A 17,079-nucleotide genomic window follows, 5' to 3' on the forward strand; every position below is an offset into this window, starting at 1 on the left:
TGAAAATGGCTCTTCACTCTGTCTGCTTTCCATTATTGACAATTGTATCCGTTGCAAGTAACATACCCAGGTAACTATGTTTATATTCAACTAAATAATAATAATAATAATAATATTAATATTATTATTAATATTCAACCTTTTTATTTTTTTATTTTCAGTGCAAAACAAGAAAATTTTATATACAATAATACACTGTGCCTTTTTCCTGTTTCGTCTGTTTTTTTTTCCAAAATGGAAATAAATAATTAGTGTATAACAAGTTGAGGGAAGAGGTATTATTACACTTGGGCTAAAGTAGAACAAGCTTTCTATGGATTCAAAACTTTATATTAATTAATATATGGCTAAAACGTTTAACTGGTGCAGTGATTATATGTTTTATATTTATTCATTGGACTTGGATTCGATCCCCTTTTAAATGATAACATAACAAATAATAATAATAATAATGGCTAAAAAATTATTGATGACAGCGAAAACATATGATCTCCTTGACTCGTTTTATATTAAAATAATCTATTTTTTTTAAAAATGATAATTTGGTAAGAATAATTGTACATGGATTCTGTGAAGAAAAGAAATGATTTTATTGTGTGAGATAGTTGAGTTTATTTTGAAATAATTTATTATTTGTGGTGGTTAATTTTGGGTAGGGAGATGAAACGATAGTTTTGAAAAAGGTAAGAATTGGAAAATGGAGAATACACGTGATTGCATGAAACACAACCACTAACAAACATAGTAACATTGTACATGTGATGCACTGTCAAAATCTGAAACACAACCACTAACCACCATTTCTACTATTCAACTTCTTCATACTCCACATTCATTCAACTTTCTAAAATTATAATTTAATTACTCCTATATTTGAAGATTCCATGTTAGATTATTATAGTGAAGAATCATTTATAGTTTATCTTTATCAAATATTTTTGGGTTTTATCATTCACACTGAAAAAAATCATTAAATAATAATTAAATTTAAAGATAAAAAATAATTAGTCACTATATTAACTAAATTATATATTAATTTAGAGACTACAAAATTATTTATATCTAAATTGATTTCTATTATCAATAAAATTTTATAAAAGGATTTTTAAATTTGTATATAAATTAGCTACTTACGTTTTAACGGCTAATATTTTAGATTCTAAATTAGTCTTTAAAAGATTGAGAGAGATTAATTTAGAATAATATGAAGTAATAAGTTGTTGAAATGTGTAGCACAAATACGGATACGGACACTCACACGACACGGATACGGACACGAAGATACATATAATCTCTAAAATGTAGGACACGGGACAGAGATCTATATATTATATAATTTTGAATTATATAAATTAAAAATAAATATTTATGTGCAAAAGTATGTTTCAGATTCTTTTGGGAGCAGGAAAATATTTTTCATGACTAGTTCAAAAGAATTTGTTCCTTATTTTTATAATCATAATAAAAATTTATACAATAAATTTGAGTTTTAAAAAAATATTGTATTTATACCTTTTAAAATTGTGTTAGAAACGTGTTCGAATTTTAAAAAATCCAACAAATATTTTTTTGAATTGAACACTTCACCGATAAGTGTCCTACGAGTGTCGACATCGATACGTGTGTCCGACATGGATACACCCATTTAAGAGAAGTGTTCGAGCCTCATAAAACCTTAGTAGCTAATGATTAGATACCAAATTAGAAACCATTTTATAATTTTTTATTAATAATAGAAACTACTCTAAATACCAATAGTTTTTTTTTAGTTTATAAAATGGTATCTAATTTAATTAAATAGTAACTAATTATTTTGATCTTTAAAATTAATTTTATTTAATTATTTTTTTTATAGTGATCACTATCAATTTTAGTCTCAAATTTTTATATTAAACTATATTTATATTTTTTTTATTGAATATTACTTTACCAATGATTTTATATAAAAAGTTTGTTGATTTTAAATTATAATTTTATGAGATAATTAAATAATTCATATTTTAATATTTTTGAAATAAATATTATGTCGACTTTAATCTATACAAATAAAACATTAAATAATTTTAAATTAATAAAAAAATTAATAGATATAATTTATATGAATAAAACTTAAATCTAAGTGTAAGTTTTTGAAAAAAAAATATGATCTTATTAATAAAATACTAAATGATATAATATTTTTTAAAGTTACAAAAATATATATAACTTCTATCATCTTGCCAAAAAGTGTTTAGTAGGAAGAGTTTAAAATATCTCTAACGTTTCATTAACGTCATTCTTCTAACAATATTTAAATATATTTTTATCCAAACATTTCAGCCAATCGAATAGTATCAAAAGTTGTTCTTTTGAGATTAATACTGTAACAAAATTTGTCACACGTTTAGGTTTGCTAAAAAATAAAAGATAATATATTTCCACATCTAACATTTATCTTTATAACAATTCTGTTTAAAACTGAAGTTATCTCCTCTAATATTCATGAAAAAAATGCAGCTCAAAAAATTAGAAAAATTTATAAACAATTTATTGACTATAACTATTGTTAATATACTTTTTTTTTATATATATATATATATATAAAATTTCATGTTGATATCTCACGATACCTCAAACAACAATACATCAACACACGTAAAAAATATATTAAAAAAAATGAAATACTATAAAAAAAAAACTCATATACTAATATACTTTACTTACCACTTATACTATTATAAAAATATTTTTGTTATGTCATGAATATAAGTATATAAGAAATCGAGGTTTACATATCATATAAATATTAAAAAGAATATCTTTATATTATAGTGATTATTTTTTTAAACAATATAAAAATTTATATATATATATATATATATATATATATATATATTTTGTAACTTCAATTATTTTTTTTATCTACTATTTACAATTTTAACTTGCGTATCTATCTGTAATTGTCTATTTTCACTGTTGTAATTAACCGCCAAAGTTTTGCATCTTGGGTACCTTTCACAACTTCTCCTATTCTGTAACCATTGTTCTTTTACATGATTATTTTTGTTTTAAATGCATTACAGATACGGATATTGACACGACACAGACACAGAGATACGTATAATTTTTAAAATGTAGGACACTTATATATTATATGATTTTAAATTATATAAATTAAAAATAAATATTTATGTGTAAAAGTATGTTTCAGATTTTTTTTGGGAGCAGGAAGATATTTTTCATGAAAGGTTCAAAAAAATTTGTTTCTTATTTTTATAATCATAATAAATATTTATACAATAAATTTGAGTTTTTAGAAAATTATTGTATTTATACCTTTTAAAATTGTGTTATAAAACCGTGCTAAAATTTTCAAAAATCTAACAAATATTTTTTGAATTGAACACTTCACCAATAAGTGTTCTACGAATATCGTACGAGTGTCGACACCGATATGTGTGTCCGACATGGATACATCATTTAAAAGAAGTGTCCGAACCTCATAATTATTTTTAATACTTATTTTTTTCATGTTTTAGGATATGAGGACTAAATTGGTTTTGCATTTTTCTTCAAGAGTTAGAGTTATAAACATTGATTGTTGTTACCATTTTTGTAAATATGAATTCTATGTTTTTTAATATCGTTATAGTTTAATGGAACATTTTAATAATCTGATATTTATAAAAAAGAACACCACTTTTTATATCATACTTTCAACCAATGAAGTGACAAAAATATAATCTTAAAATTTTGTATCAAATATGATGATTAATATTATTTTTCAAACAAAATGAATATAGGGAAATAATCTAATATAAAAATGAATGAATATCAATATTCATTTTTATATTCAAATCAAGCATATGTATGTATACAGTAATATCTTTTAATCAATAATAAAAAAATGAGAATATTTAAGAAATACTTTAACTCTTATTAAATAAAACTACTGAAAATAGTCTATCAAAAGATATGGTAAAAAAACTAAAGAGTTCTAATAAAAACTACCATAAGCGAGAAATAAACATCGGTCAAAACTATACAAAATGAATATAGGAAAAAAAAGGGAGTATTCAGAATTTATTACTTAAAAAAATAAGATATAAAAACAAATAACTTTAAAAAGTTAAAAAATTGAGGATTTCTATAATTATTTTTTAATTAAGAGGTTATGTGTTCTGTTTAGAAAAAAAAAGTAAAAGTATTTAATCAAATCAAAAAATTATTTTAATTTAATAAAAAAAAATATTTAGACAAAAACGAGAAAAGAACAATTATAAAAGATTATGTTATTTTATATATGATATAAATTAACTTATTTAATAGTTTCTTCTTTCCCTACACATATCCTTCCCAAAAATCATGAACTGAAAGGCAAAGAAAGTACGCTGTACATTTTGTGGCTGTATTATCACAATTATGGATATTTTTGTAAAGCTATTAATGCATTAAAAATCAAAGATTCACACATACTTCTTTCTATTAAAAGATCTATTAAAAGATCTCTTCGTGTCAGAGATACACATATCGAACATCGACATTAATACGATACTATGTCCTATAAGTAAAGTTCCTAATTCAAACAATATTTATTGAATTTCTGACAATTCTAACATAATTTAAAAAATAAAAAATATATTATTTTTTTAAAATTTTAAATTTATTGTATAATTTTTTATTATAATTATAAAAATAAAAAAAAACCTTTTAAAACAGTTATGAAAAACATATTTTTATTAAAAAAATCGAAACATATTTATACACATAAATCTTTATTATCAATTTATATAATTCATAATTATATAATATATAAATTCGTGATTTATATCTTATCTTTTATAAATTATTACGTATTTTTATGTTTGTGTGTTAATATGTATTAAAAATGGATAGGGTGGTGAAATAATAGTTTATGGTGGTATGTTTTGTGCATAGTCTAAAATGGAAGGTTGCAATTTAGAGAATAGGTTGAGTTGTAAGACATGATATACGTTGAAAGAAGAGTATAATAAAGCATTTGCAATGTTGTTGTATAAAGAAATGTTTAATTATAGTGCTTTATTAAAGGGCACTGAACCCAAACACTAAACCCTTTTTATACTATAGGACACTTTTGGAACTTACGCAAGTGATTGGGCAAAGGCCACGTGATGGAGATTTTGTGGCCAATCAAGATATCTTGTTTCCTTAAACAATCAATGGTTTCATTAATTGTTGTGTATGTTCACACTGTACCTTAAATCTCTATTTAAGGAATGCCAATCAAAATAACCATTTCTAACATCTCCAACTACACGTGTCAATCATCAACAAATCATGCCCATTATTAGTCAAACCGACTCAACTCATATCCCAATTAATTAACATATCTAATTACTCTAACACTCAAATAAATTATACCCACTCTCTCATGCTTCTCTCAACTTTTCATTAATACATTAATTAATTAATTGCCTCAGACAGACATATAAATTATTACCCATTTCCCATTCCCTCCGCACTCCGGCATAGATAAACACACCCATCACAGGCATGAGACAATTTATTTCTTGAAAAAATAAATATTAATGGTAATCATTTTCTTCTACATACTCCAAACTCAGATGATATAGATATTTCGACGTTAAGTAAGATTTCGGTATTAGTGTTTGATAAAATTAATGTGTAATGATGACATACCTTATTCTTGAAATTTGTGACTATTTATATGATTGTTATGGGTACTTTGTTATTGGATCGGATTAAGATTTTAGATCATAATTAAGGATATTATCTAATACTTAATCACGATTTAATCTCGTTAATTTTCTGTTGGATTTAATGAATTTGGTCGTGTCGGTCGACTCTAACCAACTCCACCTCCACTTGTCGTACGAACCCGACCGATACAGTAATAATAATATTTCCAACTCCTTCAAATAGAATGATATATTTAAGTATTATCTGAAATTTTATCACAACTTTTTTACATGTTTTAAAAATTAAAAAAAAATATTTAAAGTAATTAATCTCAATTTCTAAACTAAACAATGTATAATTATTGGATATGCTGGAATAGGTATGCATGTGAATTATTCATAAAAAAATGGAATTAATAATAGAAAATATTTTATATATAATTTTTTATAAATTTAGAATATAGTGAGTGTAAACTAAATAATGCAGGATTCATTGAATGGAGAGAGAGTGAGATTTCAGATTTGTAGATGCTATGAGATAATAGAAAAGAATAGTAGTCACTTAGTTTTATGAGTCATTATTATAGTACGAGGATACCTACAGAACCATATTCATTATTCATTATTCATCATTCATCCTTCAGATAGTATGCACCATCAACAGCCTGTAAAGTTCTGCGGATATGCTTCCCATTTTTCATTTGGCTAAACTCTTTATGTTAAAATAAAACTAACACTTATATAATTTACTTACTAATTCACAGTGTTTACATCTGCCATTTACTTTAGTTTTTTGGCATAAGATATAAATATAATATTGTTTTGAATGTATTAGAATCACTCAATTTTATAAAGTTGAGTTATGTTTAAAATTAGCTTTTTTTAATATGGTATCAGGGTTATTTAGAATTATATTAAGGATATTTTGTTGAGTTTATCAAACCATCCATAAATATATATCTCAGACACAAGTTAAAGGTTTTGATATGAGGAGATGTATTAGAGATCATAAATCAACTAGAGATAAAAATATTTCATAATATATAAATAAATGCAAAATATCTTTTTATAAACCGATTTGATAAGGTTTAATTAGGTTTAAAGTCTACTTCTTAAAATATTGGTAACCAAAAATCACATTAATAAAATAAAATTAACAACAGAAAGTCTTAAATTAAAAAAATTTAACAATTGAAAAGTGAGAAAGAGTATTTTCGAATGTCAAAATAGGTGCAGGGAACCGTGGCACTTAAAGTTAAGCACTGATTCATGAGACAACAATAATTGATTCAACATAAAAGTAGGCCCAATGGGCTTTTACTTCGTTCCGTCATATGACTTTCATAAGCTAAAACAAAGTCAAATGTTATAGTTTACTAATTAATGTCAATAATTTTAATATATTTTTTATGCATCTTTGAATACTAGATTGTACTATGTAATCGTAAGAGGTTGATTGAGATAAGATAAAATAAGATAATTATTTAAACTTAGGTTATTGACACATCACTGAAATAAAACTTTTTTTTTATCAATATTTCCTACAACATCATCAAGAGATTCAAATATTCCTTATTATAATACACTTAATAATTACTCTAAGCCATATTCAGATATAGTTTAATCAATGGTTTTACATTAAATATTTTGTATAATTGTCTAACAAAAAATTCAGAGATAGTTACATTCATCTTTCTTTGTTGTAATCTATAAAAAATTCTAAATTATATATAGATTGATAAAGTTAAGGTTAAATTATAATTATTACGAAGTAGACTTTAAGTCTAACTCAACACCATAAAACCGGCTCAATAGGATTAGGTTTGCACCCACTTATATATTATGAAAGACTCTCATCTCTAGTCAATGTGGGATCACCAACAATAACTTATAGGTTTCAATTAACTTTATTTATTTTTTAATCAATTAAGTATTTATAAAATAATTGTATAATCTTAAAAAACTATAATTAAAATTCTACTTACTAAAACTACATTGTACTGACACTGACAACATGATATATCGTCCAACGAAAAAGTGTTTTTTACATTTTTTTTATACTTTTTTTTTTCTTTTTATATGTTATATATTTATTCAAATAAGATGTTACTGCTGCTTTAATATTCTTTTATGTAATTCTCTTGAAAAATGATATTTGTCATGAATTTTTTTAACTATTAATTAATACATTTTTATCATGTTTTTTTAAAAATATATTAACTTCGCACTGTTTGGCTACCCAAAATAATATCATGCACCGTAGGCAAACTCCTCAGCAAGTTAACAAGTAAATATTATTAATTTTAATTATTAGCTTATATAATATTAATATTTTTTTAATTTAATAATAAAATGTAAGTACAATCCTACTCCCCCTATTTCTACTGTATATATTTTTGTTTTATATGTGAATTAAAATTGCGCCTACCTACATTCTACGTAATATAACACTGATATTTTATAAATTAGATATTGATTATTAACTGTAAAGCTTAATAAATTATCTATCTTTTATGATATGTTTAATATGTATTTAATTAAATTTAAATCATAAAATATTATATATATATATATAATTGTTTTGGCTCAGTATTTTTTTAGGCAATTATATTAAATATGAACAATTCTTTTAATAGAAGCCAATTACTCATATTAAAAGTCATTGGGATATTCTAATCTGAATATACGGTTAACTGCTGAATACAAATTTATTATTTGTTTAACTATTTTTGTGTAAAATAATTTTCAATAGTCGTTCAGATAATTAAAATTATTAAATATAAATTAAAAAAATTTAAATACAATAAATTTGAATTGTTTTAAGAAAAAAACCACCAGAATGATAAAATATAAATATATTAAAAAAATAAACTAAAAATAATATATATTTTTAATAAAAATATGTTTTTCTTAATTTGATATTTATTTTTTAAATTATTAAATAAAATGTTAATTTTTTTTTATCTTAAATATATTTAAGAGTAAAAAAATAAAAAATAAAATAATATCTGTAATTTAAAAGAGATATAATTATTTTCAACATAAAATATTTGTTAATTAAAATTAAATACTAAATTTATGTTGCCAACTTTTTTTAAAGTTTTTTTAATCTCTTCTATTTACTCTCTTCTATTAAATTTGAATTTTTATTTTTCCATTTAATGTTTATATAGGAGTTTGGGGAATAAATAATTTTCCATTGTAAAGAAGTTCCCAAAGAAACTCATATCACATTGTTGTTGTTCTTCTACTTGGGTTGCAACAATAATTATGTCTTTCCCCTTGAATGTATTGGTGGAGTGATTGAACGTTGAAGATTTTACAAAGCACAATGGTGCCGAATGCAGCAGAGTCATACTTTTTCTTATTTTGTTTGTCAAACAATGTCATCACTTTCTTCATAGCTGTCTGTTGTCACCTTTAAGCCAAACATTTCAACTTTGATATTATCACACCACTCCAAATGCAAGAAGTTACACCATATCATATGAATATTATTAAACTTGTATCATGAAACCTAAAAGACGTCGTCATATCCTACCATCGCATTGTGCAAGTTACTAAGTACTTGGATTGTTTCCAACGTTGGTAATTTCCAACTCGATTATTTTCTGTCTCTAGTATCAATATCAGACAAACCATATAACAAATCTCACAAAAGTCAGACTGAAAAATAAATTACTATTAAATCTGACAAAAGTAGAATGAAAAATAAATTATTAATAAGAAATACACATTAAACCTAACTTAATCTTGTAAAATCAGTTTATAAAATGAGAATTCCATCTAGTTAAATATTATGAAATATCCTAGATCTCCAACACACTTCTCACGAGAACACATCCCCTCACGTTGAGAGAGTGAGAGTTCGTGTGTGAGACAATATACTATGGGTGATCCGATAACGGTCCGATAACGGAGTGACCTGATAAGTCCAACAAACCATTATTAGGCTAGTCTCGAAATAACTCTGATATCATATTAAGAAGTGAACTTTTTAAGCTTAACTCAACCTCATCAAACTGACTTATAATGTGAGGTTTATACTCATTTATATTATATGAAATATGAAATGTACTAAATCTGTGTAGATTTCTAACAATTATTGTATATATAATACATGAGAAGCCTTTTGAAGTGTTAACCGTATGCATGTTAGGTTGGATTGATACCAAAAGTGAGTAACTGGCATATGGGGAATGGAGGTTTTAGCACACTAAGTCTTGTGTTGTGCTATGCAATGCTAACAGTTTCATTCCTTCCTCCTACAAATCCACTAACGTTCAGCTACTCCCACTTTTGGGAAGATGATGCAAGGCTGCAACTGCAAGGAGACGCAGAAGTTTCACGTTCAGAAATCCAAGTCACATATAACGGGGAAGGCCAAAGCAACAGTTACAGTGTTGGACGTGTCACACCTCTTGAAAACATGCAGCTATGGGATATGAGTTCTGGGAAACTCGCAGACTTCACTACTCAATTTAACTTCTCTGTTTATTCAGATGAAGCTCTGTATGGAGATGGGTTGGCATTCTTCTTGGCGGATCCTGAGCTTCCCCTTTTGAATAACATCACAGAAGGGGGTGGTCTTGGCCTTGTGGATGGTGGCCAAGTGTTGAACTCAACTCACCACTCATTTGTGGCACTGGAGTTTGACACCTTCCAAAATCCATGGGACCCTGAAGACCCTCATGTGGGTATGAATTTCAACTCTATGGAGTCCAACATAACTGTGCCATGGCTAGCTGATATGTCAACTAATGATTCTTACAGTTGTAGCATTGAGTACAATTCCACCACTCTTAGTTTAAGTGTTTCTTTCAGTGGCTACAATTACCAAAAAGGTGGTCGAGTAGAAAATAGCTTTTCATACCAAGTTGATTTGAGAAAGCACTTACCAGAGAGGGTTATGGTTGGGTTCTCAGCAGCTACGGGAGACTTGTTTGAGAACCATATTCTGAAGTCATGGTCTTTTAGTTCAACCTTACAAATTAGTCATAGTTCTGATGGTAATAACAAAGTAGTTGAGTGGCTAGGAATTGGGATGGGTTTGGTGGTTTTGTTAGGATTGTTAGGATTGTCCTGTTTTCTGATCTGGAGAAGGATCAAAGGAAAGGGAGAAATCTTGGAACTTGATCTACAAATGGATGATGAATTCCAAAAGGGAATAGGACCCAAGAGGTTTCGCTACAATGAACTTGAAAGTGCAACAAATAAATTTTCAGGTAATTTACATTTACAACCACATTTTTTCTACGACTTGTATATAATTCTATTGTTTCTCAAACTATCATTTTCCTAAATTTTCAGAGTCAGAGAAGCTGGGACAAGGTGGCTTCGGCAGCGTCTATAGGGGTTTTCTGAAGGATCTAAACTCCTATGTTGCTATCAAGAGGGTATCAAGAGAGTCTAAGCAGGGGGTAAAGGAATATGCTACTGAAGTTAAGATCATTAGCCAGTTGAGGCACAAGAATCTGGTGCAACTCCTTGGTTGGTGCCACAGAGAAAAAGATCTCCTTCTTGTGTATGAATTCATGCCAAATGGAAGCTTGGATTTCCATTTATATGGGAAGGGGTTCTTGACATGGCCAATAAGGTATAACATAGCTCTAGGCCTGGCTTCAGCATTGCTATACCTGCAAGAAGAGTGGGAAAAATGTGTTCTTCACAGGGACATAAAATCAAGCAACATAATGTTGGATTCAAGTTTCAATGCTAAGCTTGGTGACTTTGGTTTGGCTAGGTTGGTGGATCATGAGAAAGGGTCACAAACAACATTTATAGCTGGGACAAGAGGGTACATTGCACCAGAATATGTGACTACAGGGAAAGCTTATAAGGAATCTGACATATACAGTTTTGGGGTAGTTTTGTTGGAGATAGCAAGTGGAAGAAAGCCCATAGACCTAAGTGCCAAGGAGGGGAAGGTAACAGTGGTAGAGTGGGCTTGGGAGTTGTATGAATTGGGAGAGATAGTTGAAGTAGCAGACCCAAAACTGTGTGGAGAATTTGATGAGGAGGAAATGGAAAGGTTGGTGGCTATAGGGCTTTGGTGTGCTCATCCAAACTACAGATTCAGGCCTTCTGTGATGCAAGTTATCCAAATGCTTAAATTTGAAGCTGAATTGCCAACTCTCCCAAAGTTCTTGCCACTCCAAAACTTCTATCCTTTAACAGTAAAAGCAATTTTTTCATCTCCTTCAAACACTCTGTTTAAGGAGGATTTTTTGTAGAATAAACTATTCAAATGGATGTTGCTGACCATTTTACATTGGAAAAACTCAATTCTTGTCTTATAATAATAGATTAGAATATTTCTTTTTTATAAATAAATGTAAATTTTATTTTATAAATAAATTAAGATATTTTTTTCTTTTAAAATAAATATAAATTTTATTTAATATGAGATTGAGTTAGATTTAACAATTAAATTAAAAATATGTTAATAAAAATCTGAATGAGAAAAGAATACACAACATTCAATGAATTGACTTAAATTAAGAGAATAAACACACCATAGGTGTTTATTTCACATTTTTTATTATTGAGTTTAGAGATTGGTCTTCTTTGTTGGGTGTTAATATTAATTAATAAATATGAATGTGAAAAGAATCCTGAATTTAATTTTCCTTTGCCTTAAATTAATGTGATGGGTGATGTAATTGTTTTAAGAAATAAAATAAAAAATAAAAGGGCAATTTATTTTACATCTTCATCCATTGGTTTGGTTTTGTGGATCCTTACTCAAACACACCACAGGTGACTCTCTCATCACTCTTCGCACTAACAACCATTTTCGCTCAATTATTATAATTTACAAAGCTATTTGGTAAATTTTCGCCATCTCAGTTTAGGTTCATAAGCAAGGTTACTACCATTTGTTGAATTGAAGAAAAGGGTTAATATGTTCTTCTGTTGATGGATCTTTAGGTTGTTGGGTTAATTAATTAGATAATTTTTTGCCTTCTTATATCCGTTTTTATCAACTCAGCCTGTGATTTTGCTCTTTGCACTTGCAAGCATGGAATAATTATGTCAAATACAGCTTTCTTGATTGAATATTGATGATTAGGGATTTTTCCTGCTACATTTTTTCCATTTCTATGGCATGTGGCATTCTCTATCTCTCCCTGACTTCTCTGATTTGTTAGAAGTTACATGGGGATAATAATAACCTGTAAATTCTTGCATTTTCTATGTGATGAAAAGTAAACTGATAGTTAATTGCTTTATGCTGGAGTAGAAAGATTATGAGTTCCAAAGGTGGTGATGAACAGTGCCTGGGATGGGCAGCAAGAGATGCATCCGGAGTTCTATCACCTTACAAATTCAGTCGCAGGTAAGTCTCTCTCATATCCCCCTTTATAGAATGGACTGGTGGTGGTGGAGTATCTGTTTTCTGTAAAAATGGTCATACTATTTTTTCATGGGAACCTGTTTCCAAAAGTTACTAGTTGTAGCAGTTCCTGGTTGGGTGCTACATACTGATATCAATTTGGTCATGTATATATTTTTGTTATCATTTTTCTCTTGTCTTGAGATAAAAGTTGACTTTCTGACCTTTTTCTTATGATAATATGATTGTTCAGGAATCTTGGGACTGAAGATGTTCATATTAAGATTACACACTGTGGTGTTTGCTACGCTGATGTAGTTTGGACAAGGAATAAACACGGCGACTCAAAGTATCCTGTTGTGCCTGGGTATGCGTGCTTTTTTTTGTGTGTGTGGATGAGTAGTTGAGAATCCTATGTACTTTACCTAATCTGAATATGTTTTTTTCTTTTTCATGTCAGTCATGAGATTGCAGGGATTGTGACAAAGGTTGGCACTAATGTCCACAGTTTCAAGGTTGGTGACCATGTTGGAGTGGGGACTTATGTCAACTCGTGTAGGGATTGTGAGTATTGTAACGAAAAACAAGAAGTTCTTTGTAGCAAGGGATCAGTTTTCACTTTTAATGGTGTTGATTTTGATGGTACAATAACAAAAGGAGGATACTCAAGTTACATAGTAGTCCATGAGAGGTATAATTAATAGATGGCTAGAAGCTAATTGTGAGTTTTATAAGGTCTTCTGGTCTGATTATAGTTCTGGTTCATATAATATTTGGTGTTGCATCTGCAGGTACTGCTTCACGATACCAAAAGGCTATCCATTGGCTTCAGCAGCTCCTTTGCTTTGTGCTGGAGTTACTGTTTATTCTCCAATGGTGCGCCACAAGATGAATCAACCTGGAAAATCTCTAGGGGTGATTGGTCTTGGTGGCCTTGGTCATATGGCAGTGAAATTTGGAAAGGCATTTGGTTTGAGTGTAACAATTTTTAGCACTAGTATATCCAAGAAAGAAGAGGCACTGAGCCTGCTTGGTGCAGACAAATTTGTTCTTTCATCTAATCAAGAGGAAATGAGGGTAAGCATAACATGAAGCATCTGTTGTAAACAAGAACCTAATATAGCAAAATAAAAACGAAAAACAGAATGTGTGAAACGAAAACAGAGTAAGTGGTAAAACCCTAGATTTCTTCAGTGACCGTTGGAGGAGATCGCGGAGGTTCAGCGAAGACCGGATTTGCTCTGAGGTTATCGCGCGTCGTTGCCCCTTCCACCCAGAATCGTAGCCGCACGACTGGGAATGCTCACGCCTTCGCTCTGTTGATCGTGTGGAATCTGGAGAACGTTGCGAGATTCGTGGGTGGTTGGCTCCTCCTTTCCCGTGGGTCTTCCTCCAACTCCGGCGACGGTCACGGCTCCGTTAGGGTTTGAAGATGCGGTAACTTGGGGTTTTTTCATCTATAAATACCGTATTCCATCCTCTTGCTTGATACAACTCTCACTCACGGTTCTTCATCCTATTGAAACCCTCTACCGTGCTTCTTCTCCATTCTTCACATTTTCTTTTTCTTTCTCTCTCTTCAATATTTTATTATTATAATAATTCTGGGTTTGATTTGAGTATTACTCAAATAAAGAGAAACTTGCTAGTTCTGATCCTCGGAATACACCGCGGATAAGTCCTTACGGACAGTGATTACTCACGCCTCGGGAAACCAATTTTGTTCGTTTTAAAGCCTAATTAACTACAACATCTACTCGTAAAATTTGCTTCAGACCATGAATAAAACACTGATATTGACAGACCTCGTACTTTGTCATCAAAACTGATGGTGATTCGCATACAGGCGTTGGCAAAATCGTTGGACTTTATAATCGACACAGCATCTGGTGATCACCCATTTGATCCTTACATGTCACTTTTGAAGCCATATGGTGTTTTTGTCCTAGTTGGTTTCCCTAGTGAAGTCAAATTCAGCCCTGCAAGTCTTAATATAGGTATGTTGCTTTTGAAGCATACTTTTGTAGGGATTATCAGTTTTCATTCGGGTAATTCAATTTATGTATGCAGTGGAACTGCATTTAAATATGCATCTTCTGTTTGACAGGATCGAAGACGGTTGCCGGAAGCATTACAGGTGGTACAAAAGATACACAAGAGATGATTGACTTCTGTGCTGCAAACGATATTCACCCAAGTATAGAGGTGATTCCGATTGAGTATGCCAATGAAGCTCTTGAGAGGCTCATAAATAGAGACGTCAAATACCGGTTTGTAATAGATATTGAGAACTCCCTAAAAGAAAATTAAGAAGTTGCTTGCAAAACCAGACATCATTGGAGTTTATCTTGTTCAAAAGGTAATGATGCTTAGTGTTCATACTTACTTCCGTAGACATGGTTGCAATGGAGTATGGGATACATGAAATGTTGAATTTTCCTTAATTGTTTTGTGTAACTGATATCATATGATTATTGGAATATTTTGGGTCATGGAAATTAATATCGTGTTATTTAAGGTATCCTCCTTTGGAATTCCATAGTTGGTGTTGTTTTGTCTTTAAATAGATGATTAGAGTTTTAGGGGAAAATGTATATAAATTGTTGTTAACGACCTATATTATTATTATTATTATTATTATTATTATTATTATTATTATTATTATTATTATTATTATCTTGCTTAAATATTTTTTGAATTTAAATTTGGGATTAATTTGTTTTTCTCCTAAATTTAAAATTGATATTTTTAACTCCTATAATTAAGAAAGATCTGCTGTAGTTCCTTTATCCCACAGATACACTCAAAGATTATAAGAGAACATTTTAAATTTGGATTTTTATTATTAAAAACCCTATTAAATGTTCATTTTTATTCTGCATTCCATAGTTTCAATTGCACCAAGACCAAAGTGTCTCCTTTCTCATTCTCTTCACCTTTGTCTGTACGTTGTGTTGTTGACGAATTAAAGAACAAAGTGTATTAGATTGTGTAGTTTAGAAGTTATTTTTTGTTTAAACAACTTTCAAATTGTGTAATTAACAAAAAAAAAACTTTCTCATTACACATTCTGAAAGTTATTTTATGAAAAAATGACCATTAAATTATGCATCTCGAAAACTTTTTTCCATAAAAGAAATAAATTTTAAATTATACAATTTAAAAGTATTTTTTATGAATTATATAATTTTAAAGTAAAAAGCAAATTGGACTATACGGTTCAAAAATAAATAAAGTTTTCAAATTACACCATCTGAAAGTAAAGACTTTCATATTACATAATTTTTTTTTTATGCTAAAACATGACTTTCAGATTGAAGTGAGAATTTTTGTATTTATGAGTATAGAAGAAAAATGTCAGTGTGGAAAAAGAAATCCCAAAAAATGTGAAGCTTTGAGTTTGGTATGCATTGTGGGCTGCTAAAGTGACTCTCCTTTAAAATGAATTGATCTTATTATATATATTTTTAATTATTCATACTATTAAAGTCGATAATAAAATTTCATTATTTATGATTGGCAAAAATAAAATGATGAAAAATATTTACAAATTGTAATTAGTAAAATTACTCTTTCTATGAAGATGAGTTGACCGTTAAAAGAGACTCAGAGAGATAAGTTGACTGACGAGTTAGAAGAAGAAAAAAATAACAATTATATTTAAAAAAAACACTTTTATTAACTTAATTCAATAAATACTTAATTTAAAACATATAAATTTATCAAGTATTTTAAACTTATAAAATACTAACTAAATTTAATTGAAATGATTTGAAACATTTTGAATATTCAAATTCGTTGGAATCAACCTCAGATCAGCTCAGTTGATGGATATTTGGGAGATCTGGATAATTTAGTTATTGAATTATGTAGTTCATAGTTTTTTTTTCTTCTATCTGTTATATAGCCTACACACAGTGAGTTTTTGGTATTGGTACTTAAGCAAGATATCACCTGCAGCTTTAATGATTTTGATTACTGCTTGGGGTAACATTTTTACAGTAATCACAAGCTTCATAACCATTTTAACCAAGATATCAATGTCTCATTGCAAGATCTCACACTACAACAACAATAGCTTCT

General features: G+C 28.6%; 2 protein-coding genes across 4 annotated transcripts; both read left to right on the plus strand.

Moving 5' to 3' along the window:
- Positions 1 to 9,825: 9,825 nt before the first annotated feature.
- LOC137833583 (L-type lectin-domain containing receptor kinase IX.1-like) lies at positions 9,826 to 11,893 on the plus strand. The gene is made up of 2 exons (XM_068641924.1): positions 9,826 to 10,885; positions 10,971 to 11,893. Exons 1-2 carry the CDS (start codon positions 9,853 to 9,855, stop codon positions 11,891 to 11,893), a joined length of 1,956 nt encoding a protein of 651 aa, XP_068498025.1. The 5' UTR covers positions 9,826 to 9,852.
- A 401-nt stretch (positions 11,894 to 12,294) lies between these two features.
- LOC137832738 (probable cinnamyl alcohol dehydrogenase 1) lies at positions 12,295 to 15,517 on the plus strand. Of its 3 annotated transcripts, none has more exons than XM_068641061.1 (7): positions 12,295 to 12,419; positions 12,904 to 12,999; positions 13,250 to 13,363; positions 13,457 to 13,687; positions 13,788 to 14,073; positions 14,843 to 14,993; positions 15,104 to 15,517. In XM_068641061.1, the coding sequence occupies exons 1-7, from the start codon at positions 12,310 to 12,312 to the stop codon at positions 15,304 to 15,306; spliced, it is 1,191 nt and encodes a 396-aa protein (XP_068497162.1). In that variant the 5' UTR covers positions 12,295 to 12,309; the 3' UTR covers positions 15,307 to 15,517. The 3 variants fall into 3 exon arrangements, with proteins under 3 accessions (XP_068497162.1, XP_068497163.1, XP_068497164.1); XM_068641062.1 differs by having other exon boundaries at positions 12,387 to 12,489; XM_068641063.1 differs by lacking the exon at positions 12,295 to 12,419 and adding an exon at positions 12,548 to 12,590.
- The last annotated feature ends 1,562 nt before the right edge of the window (positions 15,518 to 17,079 follow it).

Source organism: Phaseolus vulgaris, chromosome 6, assembly GCF_000499845.2.
Source record: "Phaseolus vulgaris cultivar G19833 chromosome 6, P. vulgaris v2.0, whole genome shotgun sequence".
Taxonomy (NCBI): Eukaryota; Viridiplantae; Streptophyta; class Magnoliopsida; order Fabales; family Fabaceae; genus Phaseolus; species Phaseolus vulgaris.

Excerpts from the sequence above, each read along its gene's own strand:
- LOC137833583 (XM_068641924.1), top strand. The coding sequence starts at position 9,853 with ATGGGGAATGGAGGTTTTAGCACACTAAGTCTTGTGTTGTGCTATGCA. Across the intron at positions 10,886-10,970 it reads TGCAACAAATAAATTTTCAG|AGTCAGAGAAGCTGGGACAA; the intron begins GTAATTTACATT and ends CTAAATTTTCAG.
- LOC137832738 (XM_068641061.1), top strand. The coding sequence starts at position 12,310 with ATGGGTGATGTAATTGTTTTAAGAAATAAAATAAAAAATAAAAGGGCA. Across the intron at positions 13,000-13,249 it reads CCTTACAAATTCAGTCGCAG|GAATCTTGGGACTGAAGATG; the intron begins GTAAGTCTCTCT and ends ATGATTGTTCAG. Across the intron at positions 14,074-14,842 it reads CTAATCAAGAGGAAATGAGG|GCGTTGGCAAAATCGTTGGA; the intron begins GTAAGCATAACA and ends ATTCGCATACAG.